Source organism: Octopus bimaculoides, chromosome 10 (assembly GCF_046866305.1).
Source record: "Octopus bimaculoides isolate indiv1 chromosome 10, ASM4686630v1, whole genome shotgun sequence".
Classification (NCBI taxonomy): domain Eukaryota; kingdom Metazoa; phylum Mollusca; class Cephalopoda; order Octopoda; family Octopodidae; genus Octopus; species Octopus bimaculoides.
Window position 1 is genome coordinate 90,433,457 of NC_142937.1, and position 17,355 is coordinate 90,450,811.

The following is a 17,355-nucleotide window of genomic DNA, read 5'->3' on the forward strand; positions in this document are numbered from 1 at the left end:
ATATATATATATATATATATATATATATATATATATATATATATATATATATATATATATATATATATATATAATATTATACTATATTATATTTTATTATATGAAACGAAAGTTAGTGGATGGTTGTGTAGTCGTGACAGTAAATAGATGGAGGATAAGGTTAGAACTTCAGTGAATGAGGTACAGGAGAATAATGGATTTGCTACACACATCACAAAGAAGAGGCAGTAGTTAGTTATAGGGAGTCAGTTAGACATGGAATAGACAGATTGTGAGACGAGATCATAATCACTTCCGAGCTTAGTCAGACATGTACAGAAATAATCCATTTAGTCGTTAATCTTCATAACACGAAATGTGTGTGTACACACAGGTATGTTTGTATGTATGATTATGACTATATATGTGTATATGCGTGTATGTGTACATGTGCATTTACATTTGTGAATAAGCATATATGTTTATGTTTATGTACATATAAAAATTATGTATACATATGTACACAACAAAAGAAAATATTGTGTAGCGTTTATTTATAAAATAATTAAAGATTCAATCACATGTAGAATACGTTCAAATGCCTCCCTGTATCCCCGCTATATTATATAGGAATGGAAAATAGTAGAGATGGACGGAAGCTTCATCTTTGAATGTATAAATTCTACAACCATATATTGAGTACGCTTCTAAAGTTTAATGAGCAAGCGCGTATGCGTGTGTGCGGGAGAAAAAGGGTGTGTGCGTGAAGAGGAGAGAGAGAGAGAGAGAGAGAGAGTGAGTGAGAGAGAGAGAGTGTGCGTGTGTGTGTGGTTGACATCTATTATTGCTTCTGTAATGTTCTGAATTTAAATATTAATATTAAATATCATTAATTTCTTTGTTTGTAAATACTGATGTATTTTTACTATCGGATATTTTTAGATACTCCACACGATATTTTTTTTTAGCCCTTGGTCAACCCTGGTTAAGCAAATCAATGAATATGATCAGTGCTATTCCAGTCTAGACCACACTGTATTTGTATATCTAGGAATATTTTTCGCTGTGTTCTTCATTAAAAAAAAAAAATGGATTGTATAATTTTAGCGAGATTTGGCTGCTATTTGTAGCAGGTCGAGAAACCGATTAGGTACTTCCTCATTGTCTTGAATTTTAATTATTATTTTTTCTTGTCGAAGCAATGAATCCCTACATTGGTGTCTATAGAAAATAAGGCCAAAATTTATTATTTGAGGTGTTTCCATTCCTCTAATGGTAACTTGTAGCCTCATTTTGGAAGTGGATACAGGATACATGTATTTTGATGGAGTTGGATATTTTTCATATTAATAAATACGTTTATAAGCATATTTGCCTGTTGCTTATTTTTTATATATATATATATATAAATGTCGTTATAGACTGTTGCTGTATTTTTCTGTCACACCACTGTGCCTTTGTAGTCCTTGTGGCAAAGCAGAGATCATCTACAGAGTCAACGTCACGAATAGAGAAAAAGCAACATCCATTTAACGCAGAAGTCTGCTCAGTTTCCAACACCTAAAATTAGGGCGAACTTTTATGTCGAAAATGAAAATATTTTCCATTTACATCTTCGTGTGCGAGTATCTCAATACCTCCCCTTTAAATAATAACACCACCACCACCAAATAAAAGAACTGTCAGCCCCCACCTGACCCTCATAACACCATAAGTGATAATGAGAGAGCCTTTGTATGGTCACTTGACTTGCTAGAAATAGTAGCCAAAATCGCCCTTAAAATACACCCCACCGTCTTAAAGGAGAGAGAGAGAATAGACTGAATTATGCGGTTGGTGGAGGGAATAAAACAAAGAACCGTTATGTCAAGATGTCGGATCATAGGTCTGCTCAATTATAGATGACTTAGGGTTAAGCATCATGAAAAAGCTAATGAAACGATAATTATCAAAATAAATAAATAAATAAATAATAGTGGCTGTGTGGTAGGAAGTTTGCTTCCCAACCACATGGTTTCAGGTCTCACTGCATGGCATCATGGCTAAATGTCTTCTATTATAGCCCTAGGCTGACCAAAGCTTTGTGAATGAATTTGGCAGACAAAAATCAAAAGAAGCTTTAGAGTTGTAGACAGTTACCTGGTTTAACAAGACCACCTGGCAGCATGAGTACCTCAGCAAAGCTGCAAGCACACAAGCCAAGTCTTCCTTATCTCCTACCAGTCTCAGAGGCCTCATAAAAGTGTCATGAGCCATTACCTTACCCCATGACTAACGGTCAATATAAAAAAATTTTAAATCTCTTATCATCCCAATCACATTTACCAATTTGCTTGAAACCATCCAGGTTCTATGATACAAATTTCATGTTTTAAATTGATCTAAATTTAAGCCTTCACTCCAAAATTTCATGTTAACTCAAATGTCAAACACTAACTTAATAACAAAGTCATTTTACTAAATTCTTCATTATTTTGATAACTGATTGAAACAGGGACAGTGTATTTCAATAGAAATATGGTACCAAAAAAATTAACCATCTTAAACCTTTGCAACTCCAGATATTGCATATTATATAAATTGTAACACACAACCCTTTATTTCTACCACAGGCACAAAACCAGGTATTTTAGTGGGAGAAAGGACTTGATTGGATTTTATTTTATCAACCCTCAATGGTTTCTGATTTTGACATAAGGTCAACAATTTAGAGGGCAAGGGATTAGTCAAAACCACCAGCCCCACTATTTGACAGGTATATTGTTTTATTAACCCTGATATCTCTTCAGATTCTTTATGTTCTGAGATCAAGTCCTGCTAAAGTCAATTTTGCCTTTCATCCTTTTGGCACTCAATGAAATAAAGTATCGATCAAGCACTGCCTGTTGTTGTTCATTTTAAATTATCTTATTGCCAGTTTTTATAAAATTAATTATAGTAAGTAATGTTATATAGATATATTAAAATATTTAGCTTCTGTACATTTTCAGGCATTTCTTCAAGTAGTATTATATAAGAATTCCTTTCATTACAATTGTCATTTATCAACATTAGCAGAACTCTGCTTTTGTGTTGTAAGCAGAAAGAAAGGCCATGTGTGTGTGAGACAAGATATGTGTAATGTATCCATCAAGATAGAGCACTTCTTTCATTTTAGCTTTATATTTAGTCACCATCATCCTTTTAATGTTCACAAAGTAGATTTGTTAAGGCCAGATACTCTTCCTGTCACCAAGCCATACCTGTTTCCAAGCAAGGTAATATTTCCCAATGGCTAGACATGTTTTCTCAGAATATTGGAAATGACCATTCATTTACAACAATCACAGGTCAAGACACAAACACACACACAACAGGATGCTTTCAATTTCTGACTACTAAATCCACTCACAAGGCTTTGGTGGGCCCAGGACTATAGAAGACATTTTCCCAAGGTGCCATGCAGTGGAACTGAACCTGTAATATGGTTGGGAAGCAAGCTTCTTAACCACATAGCCACATCTGCGCATACATGTATGTATGCATGTAGACACACACAATTACACAAGTATACCTGTGTCACAAAGACAAGTTTCATTAATTACAAAGAATGGTGGGTGCATCTGTTCAAAATGACAGACAAAACCAATGATAAATTGTACTGAGTTTGTATTTAATAGCAAAAGGCTGAGACCAATAATTCATAAATTTGATTGTGCTATACAAGCACATCTCCACTTCTGGTTCACCGAACGGTTGCCACTACTAGCAAACGCATGTACCATTGATTTACTTTAATCAATCTTAACTATAAAAGGATTGTAAAAACATAAATGGGAATATAAATAATTTCACTATCAAAAACTTGTTCTTGAAATACTTTCATAACGGGATTTTTTTTTTTAACACACACACACACACAGATTGATGAATTTATCTTTGAACTAACATGACAAACAAGCAATGTCAGAAGTGCATGACATTTCCAAAGGCATCAACTGTTGAGTTAAACTGCTGGTAATGCATTTGACCAAACAATTAATGCTACAAAAACACAACATTTTAACCCATATTTTCGGATTGTATTCAACTCCACAATTTTTATCCTTAGTTATTTTATAAATTTAATTTTGACATTTAATAATGAAAATATTTAAAGAATAGAAGTGTTCAATAATGAAATTATATTCTCAGTTATGTCTTTGATATTAATCCCTGAGGCTGAAGACAGTAAACTGATGGAACCAGTGTTTACTAGTAGTGCCAAACAATTTAATGGTAATCATAAAAATGTATATTTAAAATGATAATACATTTCCAAAAATAAATATTACCTTTGAATGATTTACATGTAATTATCATTATTGCAGAATTCCTTTCACTCACTCCTTCCTCCTGTTTGCCAGTAACAGGAGAGTGAGAAACACCTCATCCTTCAACTCACTCTCATTTTACTAGTCATTCATTCTTTATTCGTTGACACAGTATCCTAATCCCCCCTCTCTCCCTCTCCCAATTTAATGAACAAAAATATCAAGGTCATTATTTTATATATGTACACCATGTGGCAAGCAAAGATTTATGGAGGAGAATGTCCATGTCTGTTGGAAGTTTGCTGATGCCTGAAAAGTCTGATTCAAGACAAACAAGCACAACTGCAGAAACTGCATGGCTGATTAGGACTGGTTGTAGTGTCCTTGTTTTTTCTCCCTTTTCTCTTGTCTGCAAGAATAGTCTGCTTACAGGACTATGAACCCGAAGGTGGGCAGCTTTATGCTAGGAGATGAGGGGTAAAAGTCTCTGTGTTAGGCGACGTTCTGTGTGTGTGTGTTTAGTGGAGTATTCTATGCAGTGTTAGGTGGGTATTGTCACTACTAATTAGTGGGGTTTTGTGTCTCTAGCATTCGCGGGATGTATTCTGTGTAGCTTTCGGGATCTGACGGGTATTCTCTGTAGCGTTTAGTCGTATTGTCTGTTTTAGGCTGTTTTGATGTAGAAGAGTTACATGACTATTCAAATATTAGAAGAGAGGGTGGAAGGTGATCAGGTGGAGCTGGAGAGCAATAAAAATGGTGGTGATAGGGCATTAAACATTAAAAAAATATAACCTTGCTAATTAAGAACTTAGTTGATCAGATATATAATTAAACTCCAATATTATCACAATGCAGTAAATCCAGGTGGAATAAAAATGGAATGTAATAAAAAGCAAAAAAACAAATTCCACAGAGTTCATAATTTGATTATGCTTTACAGTTGTTTCAGTGGAATAAAATATGTCATTATCAATCATCATCATTTAATGTCCTTGCTTCGTGCTGGCATGGGTTGGATGGCTTGACAAGATCTGACAGGTCCAAGGACTATACTGTGCCCCACTGTCTACTTTGGCATAGTTTCTATGGCTAGATGCCCTTCCTAACACCAGCCACTTTACAGCATGGACTGGGTGCTTTTTACATACCACTTGCACTACTGAGGTTGCTATGCAGCTTGCAAAACTATGAACCCCAAGAGAGATGGTTTCATGCTAAGATTAAAATACAAGAGTAGGACCCAGGGTAGAACAGGTTTCTCGCTGCAGAGGGGGCCACATGGCAACTCACATTTCAGAGAGGGTGAGAGGTGACTGGGGTGGAGTGAAGAAGAGATAAAAATAGCAGTGATGAAGCATCTGTGAATGTCAGCAGGGTACAAGGATTGGGAACGTGAGCAGGGAAAGGTTGCATGAGTGTATGGGAGAGTGAGAGATGGGGTATGGGTAAGTAGGTGAGTAAGAAAATGAAGAACAAGTGTTGATAAGGTAAATGAGTAGGTGACAACTGTAGAGAAGGGGTAAAGTTGTGGGGTGGATGTAATGAATGTTGGATAAGGGATAGGAAGATGACCAATGATTACGGGGATGAAGAGTAGCAGAATAGTAGTGATTATACAGTAGACGGGGGGGGAGATGAGATAGAGATTGAACTGGATAGGTTGCATGAGTGCGAGGGAGGCAAGTGTAGTGCATGGAAAGTGCGAGAAACACTTGACAAGAAAGGCCTTGCACATACAAGCACAACCAAGATGGTTTTAGGACATCATTTTTGCATTGATGGCTGGGTCTTCTCAAGCACAATCAATTGCCAATCATCTCGGTCCATACATGTGCATTTCATACAGACACACATATATATAGATATATATAACAACCAGTGTTGGTTTATTTACATCCTCTTAATAGAAACTTAGAGGTCTGGCAAAAGAGATAGAATAAATGCCAGGAATAAAAAGTAAGCACTGGGGTCAATTTGTTTGACTAGACCCTTCAAGGTGGTGCCTCAGCATGATTGTAGTCTAATGGCTGAAACAAGTAAAAGATAAAAGACACATATCCATGTGTGTGTACATACACACACACACACACCATCATCATCATCATCTAACGTCAGCTTCCCATGCTGGCATGTGTCAGAAGGTTGGACTGGAACTGGTAAGCCAGAGAACTGCACCTGGTTGCAATCTGATTTGACATGGTTTTTACGGCTGGATGCCCTTCCTAAGGCCAACCACTCCAAGTGTGTAACGGGTGCTTTTTACGTGCTGTTTACATAACACTAGCAACAGCTGTGACTATGGTTTCATGGGTGCCCTTTACACGACACTGGCAACAGCCATGACTATGGTTTCACTTGGCTTGAAGAGGTCTTCTCAAGCACAGCATATCGCCAAAGGTCTTGGTCAGTGCTTAACATACTCTAATTTGACCACGCAAACAGAGAAATGTGGACATTATAATATATATGTAAATATGTATGTGTGTGTGTCTGTGTATTCTTTTATTCTTTTACTTGTTCCAATTATTTGATTGCAGCCATGATGGAGCGCCACCTTGAAGGGTTTTAGTCAAACAAATCGACCCCCAGGACTTATTTTTTAAGCCTAGTACTTATTCTATCAGTCTCTTTTGCCAAACCACTAAGTTACAGGGACATAAATACACCAACACTGGTTGTCAAGCAGTGATGGGGGGGGGGGGGGAAACACAGACACAGAGATTATATATATACATACATATATATATAGATATAAAAATATGATGGCCTTCTTTCAGTTTCTATCTACCAAAACCACCCACAAGACTGGTTGACCTGAGGCTATAGTACAAGACACTTACCCAACAATGGGATTGAACCCAGAACCATGCGGTTGGGAAGCAAGCTTCTTACCACACAGCCACTATATATATATATATATATATATATAGTTGCCAGTGCCACCGGACTGGCTCCCATGCAGGTAGCACATAAAAAACATCTTTTGAGCGTGGTCGTTACCAGAACCACCTGAATGGCATCCAGCTTTAGAAACTTTATCAGATCAGATTGGAGCCTGGTGCAGCCTTCTGGCTTGCCAGTCCTCAGTCAAACCGTCCAACCCATGCCAGCATGGAAAGCGGATGTTAAACGACGACAACGATGATGATGATGATGATGATATATATATAAATGCTTTCCCAAATAAGATTGCACTTCATTTTTGAAGCTCTGGTGTAGCCATAGAGTAATACACAAGTATTCAACAATGAATGCATTGCATCTTGGAGCAGCAACAAGTGTAAGCTAACGAAGTTCATTACATAATTTTCTTCTTCTCGATCATTTATTTAATTTCTCATATATCATCATCATTTAACGTCCGTTGTCCATGCTGGCATGGGTTGGATGGTTTTGACCAGGGCTGAGGAGCTGCACCAGACACCAGTCTGATTTGGAATAGTTTCTACACCTGGATGCCCTTCTTAACACCAACCACTCCGAGAGTGTACTTTCATGTGCCAGTTGCATGACACCAGTATCTGCCGTAACTACGATTTCACTTCGTTTGATGGGTCTTCTCAAGCACAGCATATTGCTAAGGGTCTCGGTCATTAGTCACGGCTTCTGTGAAGCCCAATGCTCTTGCCAATAAGAGACAAAACCAACCTAGTTATCTAGGTTACATGTATTGCTTGGTGGTTAAGAAACTCAATTCACAACCATATAGTTTCAGGTTCAGTCCCATAGCACAGCTGTTTGGGGAGGTATATACTTCAACCCTTCATTTGAACCTACCATATCTGGCCAAAATATTCTACTTGTTTTATGTTCAAACTGATCAGATCTAGCCTCTCACACCTACCCTACAATGTCATTGTAAAAATAAACAATCACATCATCATCTTGAAGCTGCAATTATAATGCAGGATTAATTCAAATAATGTGGATTAATATTACATTTGATAGAATAAACTGAATGCTAAAATGTTAACCTGGGCCAAACAAAGCCTTGTGAATGAAATTGGTATAGAAATCGTAAGGAGCTTGTTGTGTGTGTGTACACGCATGTTGATATACCATACTTGTCAGTACTTAGTGACGATATTGATTACATGCCTGGTCACTCTGTACCCGGGGGGGGGGGGGCACTTTCACTTCACAAAATGTGCTGGTGAAGGAAAGGCAACTGACAATGAAATGCAACTCTTCAGAAGTTTCCTCCTAATCTATGCCAGCATGGAAAAATGGATACAAAACAGATGCATATCTACACACAAGGATATACATATCATTTCAACTTCTACTTTTCTATGCTTGCATGGGTTTGCTGTTTGTTGAAGCAAATTTTCGATGCCCAAGTGCTCTTTATGTCACAATCTCTCAACTGTTTTCAAGCCTTGTAATATTTCTCTTAGTTATTCAAACATGAACATTACAATAGGTAGACGTGCTTTCACTATTTACATTATTTACAATTGACAGATATTTGTCCTCATCTTGTTTGCTGTTAACACAACATTTCGGCTGATATACCCTCCAGCCTTCATCAGGTGTCTTGGGGAAATTTCGAACCTGGGTTCTCATTCCTAAGGTATTTTTCAATGTTATTATTACTATTACTCAGGTCACTGCCTGGAATCAAACTCAGAATCTTGGGGTTAGTAGCCCGTGCTCTTAACCACTACACCATATGCCCCTGGGCAATTATGGAGTGAATTGTAGGGCTTATAAATCTAATATTTTCCTATCTTTCCTTAATACCAGTTCCCATATGCTACTCGTATCTGCACTTGGTCTGCTTAGGAGGTTGTTGTGTCCTAGCATATGTGCTGCTTCTTTTAGTTTTCGTATTTTCCAGTGGGGTTCTCTGTCTATTATTTTAACTTCATCCCACAGGGGTAGGTGGTCTCCATTTTTCCATACATGATCAGCTATACCCGATTTATCAATATCTCCCCGTGTCACAGCTTTGCGATGTTCCTCTACCCTTATTTTGACGGGTCGGCATGTTTCGCCGTTGTATAACCTACCACAACTGCATGGGATGGAGTACATGCAGTTCTTGGTCATATTCTCTTCTATTGGTGGTTTTACTCAAAGAAGATATTTGCAAAGTGTTGTATTACTTTTGAATACTGTCCTGTCATATGAACCACATATCTTTTGTGTCTTTTTGGAGGGGCCTTTCACATAGGGTAAACAGACTGTGGACAGTTTATCGGTTTTATCCTCTCTTTTCTTCATAATTGGAGTGGAGAGTATGCTTTTGGAGTAGTTGTTGCCCCAAGACATCTGATGAAGGCTGGAGGGTATATCAGCCAAAACGTTGCGTTAACAACAAACAAGATGAGGACAAATATCCGTCAATTGTAAATAATGAACAGTGAAGTTTGTTGAAAACTCTATTGCTCAATGTCAAGGCAAAGGAATGCAAACATTTCTTTCGGTGTCCATCTACCAAATTCGCTGAAGCCATTGGTCAAGCCACTGGTCAACATGAGGTTGTAGCAGAAGACACTCAAAGTACTGCATAGTAGGAGTGAACTCAAAACTACATGGTCGGAAAGAAAGTTGATTAACTACACAGCAATAAATATACGCACACTTATATACACATATACATGCTATGTAGTAGGGATAGTATGGCTATATGTTTAAGAAGTTTGATCTGCAATCCTGAGATCATGGTTATACATAACATCTTGGATCATTTTCTAGAGCCTCAAAATTGACCCACAGTTTCTAAGTGAAATTGGTAGCTGGATTAGCCTTGTCCTTGACTCTATATTTAACAAATTAAGAATTCCATATTTAACATATTAATTTTCAATATATTATTATTTCATTAAATGTAAATGGAATGAATTTGCATAGAGATAAGTTGACAAGAAGATGTTTGAGTTTGATATAAGCGCAGACTAGCCTGTATGGTTTGCTATCCATTATAAGTCACTATGGGCAGGTGTCCTCTACTATAGCCACAGGCTAACCAAAGCCTTGTGAGCGGATCTGATAGATCGAAAGTCAAAGAAAATTGTTGTGTGTGTGTGTGTGTTGTGTGTTCGCGGGAGTGAGTGAGTTCATATTTCCCTCGTCTTCATTGGTTGTAAACAATGTCGTTTGTTTGCAGTTCTCTGCATAGCTATGATAAAGCAACATGTCTATTGTTCGATAGTCTGGAAGATTATTATCTTACTTGAAAACAGGAGGGAGCTGGTGTTAGGAAGGGCATCTAGCCGTAGAAAATTCTGCTCTTACCAGGTCCAGGCAAGAATGGAAAAGTAGATGTTAAATAATGATGACAGACTACATACACAGATACAAATATCTATGCATATGCAGACCAACAGATACAGTCGTACACGCATAAATCATCATACAGACATACATTACATATATATACATACACACATTTATATAGCTATATATACACACATTTTTATATCTGTCTGTCTAGTAATCTATCTATCTACCTATCCACACACACAGACACTAATATGTATGCACAGACATGTCCATATACACTAACACAATTCTCTCTCTCTCTCACACTATATAATATAAACATACATATGTATGTATGAATTAGAGTTAGTGTTGCTCAGTTAATTAGCCACTGCCAATTAATAGTGTCACTGAAAAAGAAATTGAAGGTAGCGACGGTGAAGATGAAGGCATTAAACAGTAAACGATGCTGTGTGAATAATTTCAGCAGCAAATCGTCTCTAGCTTGAACAACAATTACTACTGCTACTATAACTTGAACAAAGCATGAACATCACTTTATCTCACTTCTACAAATACTAGAGCTGAGTAAGGCATGAACATCACCACATCTCAACCCTACTCAACTGTAGATACGAGTTCAACAAACGCCTGTATTACGTACGAGGATGGACATTGTATAATCTAATTTAATCTGTCTTAGAAACCTGCGGCCTTGAGCTTACATGTTGCAAAGAAAGAAATCATTATTATTATTATTATTGTTGTTGTTATTATTACAGATAATAGCCATTATTTACTATTAAAATTATTCCTGTTACACTCTTGCCATTGTTGCTGTTGCAGCTACTATATACTAAGAAACGAAAGAGGTGTCTTCGACATGCTAGAAATAGTAGCCAACCTTTTTATCAACTCACACCTTGTCTTAAAAAGGGGAGGATGTACTAATGCCTGAAAAAAATACGAGATGGTCATGGATGTAATAAGACTTTGATCATAGACTTGATCGATGAGATTTACCTGGGGTAATAATGCTTACAATAATATATTATTAGTAGCCATATTATTATATTATTGTGAAACAAGTTACTACTACATTAGAGCAAGCGTTATTACATCTATTATTAACTATTTTTGGAAGAAAAACAAACATGTATACTATTTTTCATATAATTATTACTGCATAAACCCCATAACGTTTTCTAATTTATCCTTGTAATTTCAGAGGTTCACTTCGTCGTTTATCCTTCTGGGGTCGATAAAATAAAGTACCAGTCAAGCACTGGGGTCGATAGTATGGGCTAATCCCTAATTATCTCTCTTCTGGCTTTATATCTAAATTAGAAACCAATATCTTCTTGTGTAAGCCATTCTGATAAATAAAGGAAATCTATTATTGTTGTTATTTATATGTTAAAAACGATTATTATTATTATTATTATCATCATCAAACTCCCTCCTAGTAATGTCTCAATCATTGCCCTTGAGGCAAATAAAACCATTTCCATTGTATGTGTCTAGCTTATTTTTCTTATACAGCTAACATAAATGGAAACAAATTGGAATATCAAAAAAAATCAACAAGTCAGTAACTGAAACAAAATGATGTCTTGTCATTTCGTAGTCGACTTTGGTTTTACAAAAGCAGAGACCAAACCTCCACAGTTTAGTGAAGGCCTTTGTTTGTGAATAGACAAGACAAAGCCGTTTTTTTCCCCTTCCTTTTCTCTGTTAAAAATGTTATTTCACGTTTTGCTATTATGTGATATTTTAGAATCGATGAGAAAATATAGAGGACAGCTGTTTTTTATTTTTATTTTATTTGTATGATAACATTAAATGAAACAGTTTGGCCATATAGAGCATTTGTTGGACATTTCTACAGAGGAAGTAGACGAAACTGTTTATTCTTCCTACTACTACTTCTACTACTCAGCATACTATAAATGCTTAAATATCCTATTTTTACATTGTGCCATATCAATATTATGATGGCCCTTCACCATCAACTACTTTCATAATAGAGACAAGCCTTTCTCTCGCATGAGAGATATTCTTTCGTATAGGTTTTAGCTTCGAGTGTAAAATTCTAGAAAGATGATTTTCCATTTCTCTCGAAAACAACAAATAAAAGAACTAAATATGTTGGCTATAAACATTGACACGTTCCCGCAACAGTCTTCAAACGAGAAACCTTGCAGAGAAGTCTACATTATTTAGTTTCTATCTGAGAGAGAGAGAGAGAGTGAGAGAGAACGAGGCGTTAGATGGAAATGTTATTGTTGATATTTTAACCTTACATCACCAACAATCAAACAAACTTCAGATCAAAAGTATTCTTGACGTGACCATCTTGCTTTAAAAATCTAATATGAATACTAGTACGATTTAAGAGAGATCTGGCTGCTATTTCTAGCAATTCAGACGACCACACTGAGGCGTCGTTCGCTCGAGATGGTATTAACAAGGTGCTTGGTAAATACAAAAACTTTTTTTTACTAATTCTAAGCCAGTGTGCTTTGATCAAGCAGAGGTACTGCCATTAATTCAAACGATATTCCCCGGTACTTGAATGGCACTTTATTTTATCGATCCCAGAAGGATGAAAAGCGTAATTTATGTTCAGAGTTCAAATCCTCACCATAAAGGTACGTAAATAAACATCGTCCACCACAAAGAATTAAAAGAAAAAAAAAACTGAATAAACAATAATAATACTTCCTACAATGAACAATGTTTAATACAAGGTTATTACCAGTTCAAATATGCTTGAGGCATATTCGAATCCCCACAGTAGACAAATGGTGTAAATTTTGGCCCACGAGAAAAGACATTACGGGCTCGAATACGCCCCAATCGGATTTGAACTGGTAATAACCTCGTATTAATACACATCACTGCTTAGCGCTGCCACCCGGTAATACTTAATATGTTGGCCTCAATATGATAAACCCATTGAAATTGATGATGGAACGTAAAAACAAGTCACCTCTCACGAAACTACTCAGCTATTTTATATATTTGGAACTAGCACATTAAGACGAGGATGTTAAAGATTTTTATTCATGATAGGGAACATACCAGAGTTTTAAAAGATGACATACAAAATATTCTTTTTTTTTTTATAAGCAGACCCAAATAAATACATTTTTTTAATAACTAATAACAAATAGAATAAAAACCCCAAACCCCAAGAAATCGTTTTAATGGTTTATCTGAACGATTAATATATTTCTGCCGTAATTAACAGAGGAAATTATTTATGTATTAATTTATCAATTAATAGAGAAGTATAAGTGATAAACAACCAAACGTATGTTTGGGCCAAATGACTCTCAAAATACAAAAAACATGAACATATTCTATTTAGCAGTCTTCATTTCGAAGGTTAGATGATCGCCTTTAGGTTTTCGTAGCCAAAATGTCAGTAATAGTAGTTTATTTGTGTGGGTAATGGATATATATTATGAGAGTTAAACACTGTAGAGCAATGTTTTATTTCCTTTCTGTTCAGTAATAATCAACATCAAACTGAAAACAATGAAGTAAGCTTTGATACGATGTAGCTAGCACGACCACCTTACTATAGTGTATGTGTGTGTACACAAATTATACATACACACATATATATATATTAGACACACGTTTATACATACATATAACCCGACCACAACCAACCCAGAATATATAATTAGATAAAAGGATATTAACTTGAAATGGAATTGAAAGAGATAGAGATTTAAGATGTGCGTTTTAGACATGTGTTGAACACAACACATTCCATCTGAGACATAATAACATCGAGTGCTCGATAAAGTTTTTAAAATAAGTCAAAAGATTTAAAACTACGACGTTAGTCCATTAGTCTGCCCCATAAGTATGAAAAAAAGTTAAATAACTCGGGATATTTTACATTAAAAAAAACCCATCTAAAATGCGACAGATATTAGAATTAAAATAGCAGATATGTGTGTTTGTTGTTCAGCTTTAGGTTAGCCAAGATCGAACAAACATATAATAAAAAGACAGTTCAGCCTTCATCATCCTTTAAATATATATAATCCTGGGTAAATCCAATGGTATACCAAAAACAGTGAAGTTTGGTTCCTATTCTAGTAGGTTCGAATCACAGAGGCTCCCTTCACTGACTCACAGCATTGATAGCTGTTTTGGTCTGGGCATTCTGAATGAACAAACCAACTTCCAACCATGACTACTATTTATATATATATATATATATATATTAGATCCTACATTTTTAAATGTGTCCTTCCCTATTTTTCTTTTCAATCCTCCAACAGGATAGAGTGTTGCTGCTATTCGGGGAAGATATGGGTTTGGCTGTGACTTCTAACAGGCTAAGTGACTGTGAAGAGACCCTCCTTAGTTCGTCAGAGCAAAGATAGTAGCAGTCTTGGTAGTGACTACAAGTATTATACAGCTTCGAGTCGAACACAATGTTTATGTTTAACAACCAGACATGATCATATACTATTAAAGTTAAAAGGGGGGGGGTATACACACACAGACTTTTACACAAATATTTAGTCATACACATTCATACATTACACCCTAACACGTTTATTATAAATATATAACTTTATACACAAACATTATGTATTTATATACATTTATACATATACATTTTTATGAATAAACTTACATACTTCGTTTTTGTTATATATATATATATATATATATATATATATATATATATATATATAGGCGTAATGAGTCTCCCAAGACAGCAAATATATATGAAGCTTCAAGCACAACACAGACCATAACAAAAAGAAGTACTTGATATGTGTATATATACACTGTGAAATCATCATATATACAATATATCTATGTGTGTGTGTGTGTAATATTTTCTGCTGCTGCATCAATATATTACTACATATAGATAATCACACACACACAAATATATATATAGACACATATACATGTATGTGTGTATATATATATATATATATATATATATATATACACCACACTTTATATATAAAGCTCTAGAATCACATAACAAACAGACCATCATCTCAACAGAAGGAAGTAGTTGATCTATGTATATATACGTTGTCAAATCATTACACTGATATATACATATTATATGGTATTTTCTGTTGTTGCTGCTTTAACAATATATTGTTACTTACCAACATCAGGATCAAAAGATCCCGAGTTACCAAATAATGGCATATTTTGTAGCCTGTGTTTCACAACAACAGTGGGGGGTCGACGGCAGATGTAAGCTCCTCCTTTTCACATTGACACTAAGCTAAAAACTTCGACACTTCACACAGCTTCGACTTCCTCTACAGCTGCCACTGCGCATGTCAATATGATGTCACTTGCTTTTATTTCCGATTGTTCATCGGTCCACGTGAGACTGAGTCGACAACTTCCTTTTAGCTTTCTCGCTATATCTTTGTGTGTGTATGTGTGGATATATATATATAATGTTTATATGTGTATGTATATATATGTTTATATGTGTATGTATATATATGTTTGTGTGTGTATGTATGTCAAGGCGTCAAAATAAACTTGTACATTATTTTTGAAGCTATAAAGTAATGCACAAATATTCAGATCTAGGTGCACTGCATCTAATAGCAGAAACAGCTGTAAGCTAATGAAGTTGATTACGTAATTCTTGTTCCTTTGTCATTTACTTAACTTCCTATGTTCTATACTTGCAGAACTCTTTATTCTGAAGCATATATATACAGTGTGTTCAATGTTATTAATAGCGCTATGACTAAGCAAAATTTTCATATTTATATAAAATTTCTTCAAGGGATACCAGTCAAGCCACCTATACCTATATCCAGATACGCCTCAGTCAGTAACTCCCTACTTGAATGGGCCATAAAATCACAAAACTTCACTTTCAAAAAACTTAACAGATTTTGTTATATTGACCCAAAACACACCTAAGTTTTCTGTGCGTGTGTATATATATATATATATATATATATATATATATATATATATATATATATACGTGTGTGTGTAATACATTTCTAAATCTCTTAGAGAGATTTAGAAATATATTATTTTTATTTTTGAAATTAGTGAATGTGTTTCACTAGAATTATTATATGTTTACGAGAACTTGACAGGCATAATGCGGGGACATAAACACACCAGCATCGGTTGTCAAGCAATGGTAGGTGGGAACAAACACACGCACACACACACACATATATATATATATATATATATATATATATATATATATATACGACGCGCTTCTTTCAGTTTCTCTCTATCAAATCCACTCAAGTCTTTGGTCAGGCCGAAGCTATAGTAGAAGACCTTTCCCAAAGTTCCACACTGTGGGACTGAACTCGGGACCATGTGGTTGGCAAGCAAACTTCTTACCGCACAGCCACGCCTATATTATGAAAGGCGACTGAAGGTGTCTAAATATAGATAAATAAAAAAATATAAGCCAAGGGAAATAACTCATAAGCTTTTTTTTTACTAACTTATTTTCCATCCACATTTTTTTTTAGTATATTGATTGCTATCATTTATAGCTGTCTCCACTTCAAGATTCACCCTTATATAATTATGTTATCTTTATTTATATGTATGCAAAATTTAAAACTGGTAAAAAAAATTAATCGTACTCTCTTTCTAGTATGAAAAATATCTTCATCAGTTGATTGGCAGGCTTAATAAGATTATTATCCTATGTTGATGAGGACCAATTGCTGGAAACATGTCCATAGTTGTCTCATGCACATAAAACAAAAACCAGATTTTCTTATTCCAAAATACTTCAGAAATTAGTTTTCTTGAAATTGTCTTTAAGTTTATACTTTCTTTTTCCAATTAAGAGAGAAGCTTTAATTGATTA

The 17,355-nt window shown here is 35.4% G+C and overlaps 1 protein-coding gene across 1 annotated transcript in view; it reads right to left on the bottom strand.

Moving 5' to 3' along the window:
• Positions 1 to 15,818, bottom strand: part of LOC106869415 (signal transducing adapter molecule 2) — a 62,965-nt gene extending 47,147 nt beyond the window's left edge. The window contains exon 1 of the mRNA XM_014915146.3: positions 15,644 to 15,818. Coding sequence (XP_014770632.1) covers positions 15,644 to 15,686 — 43 coding nt within the window. The 5' untranslated portion in view covers positions 15,687 to 15,818. The remainder of the gene's footprint in view (positions 1 to 15,643) is intronic.
• Positions 15,819 to 17,355: the final 1,537 nt, after the last annotated feature.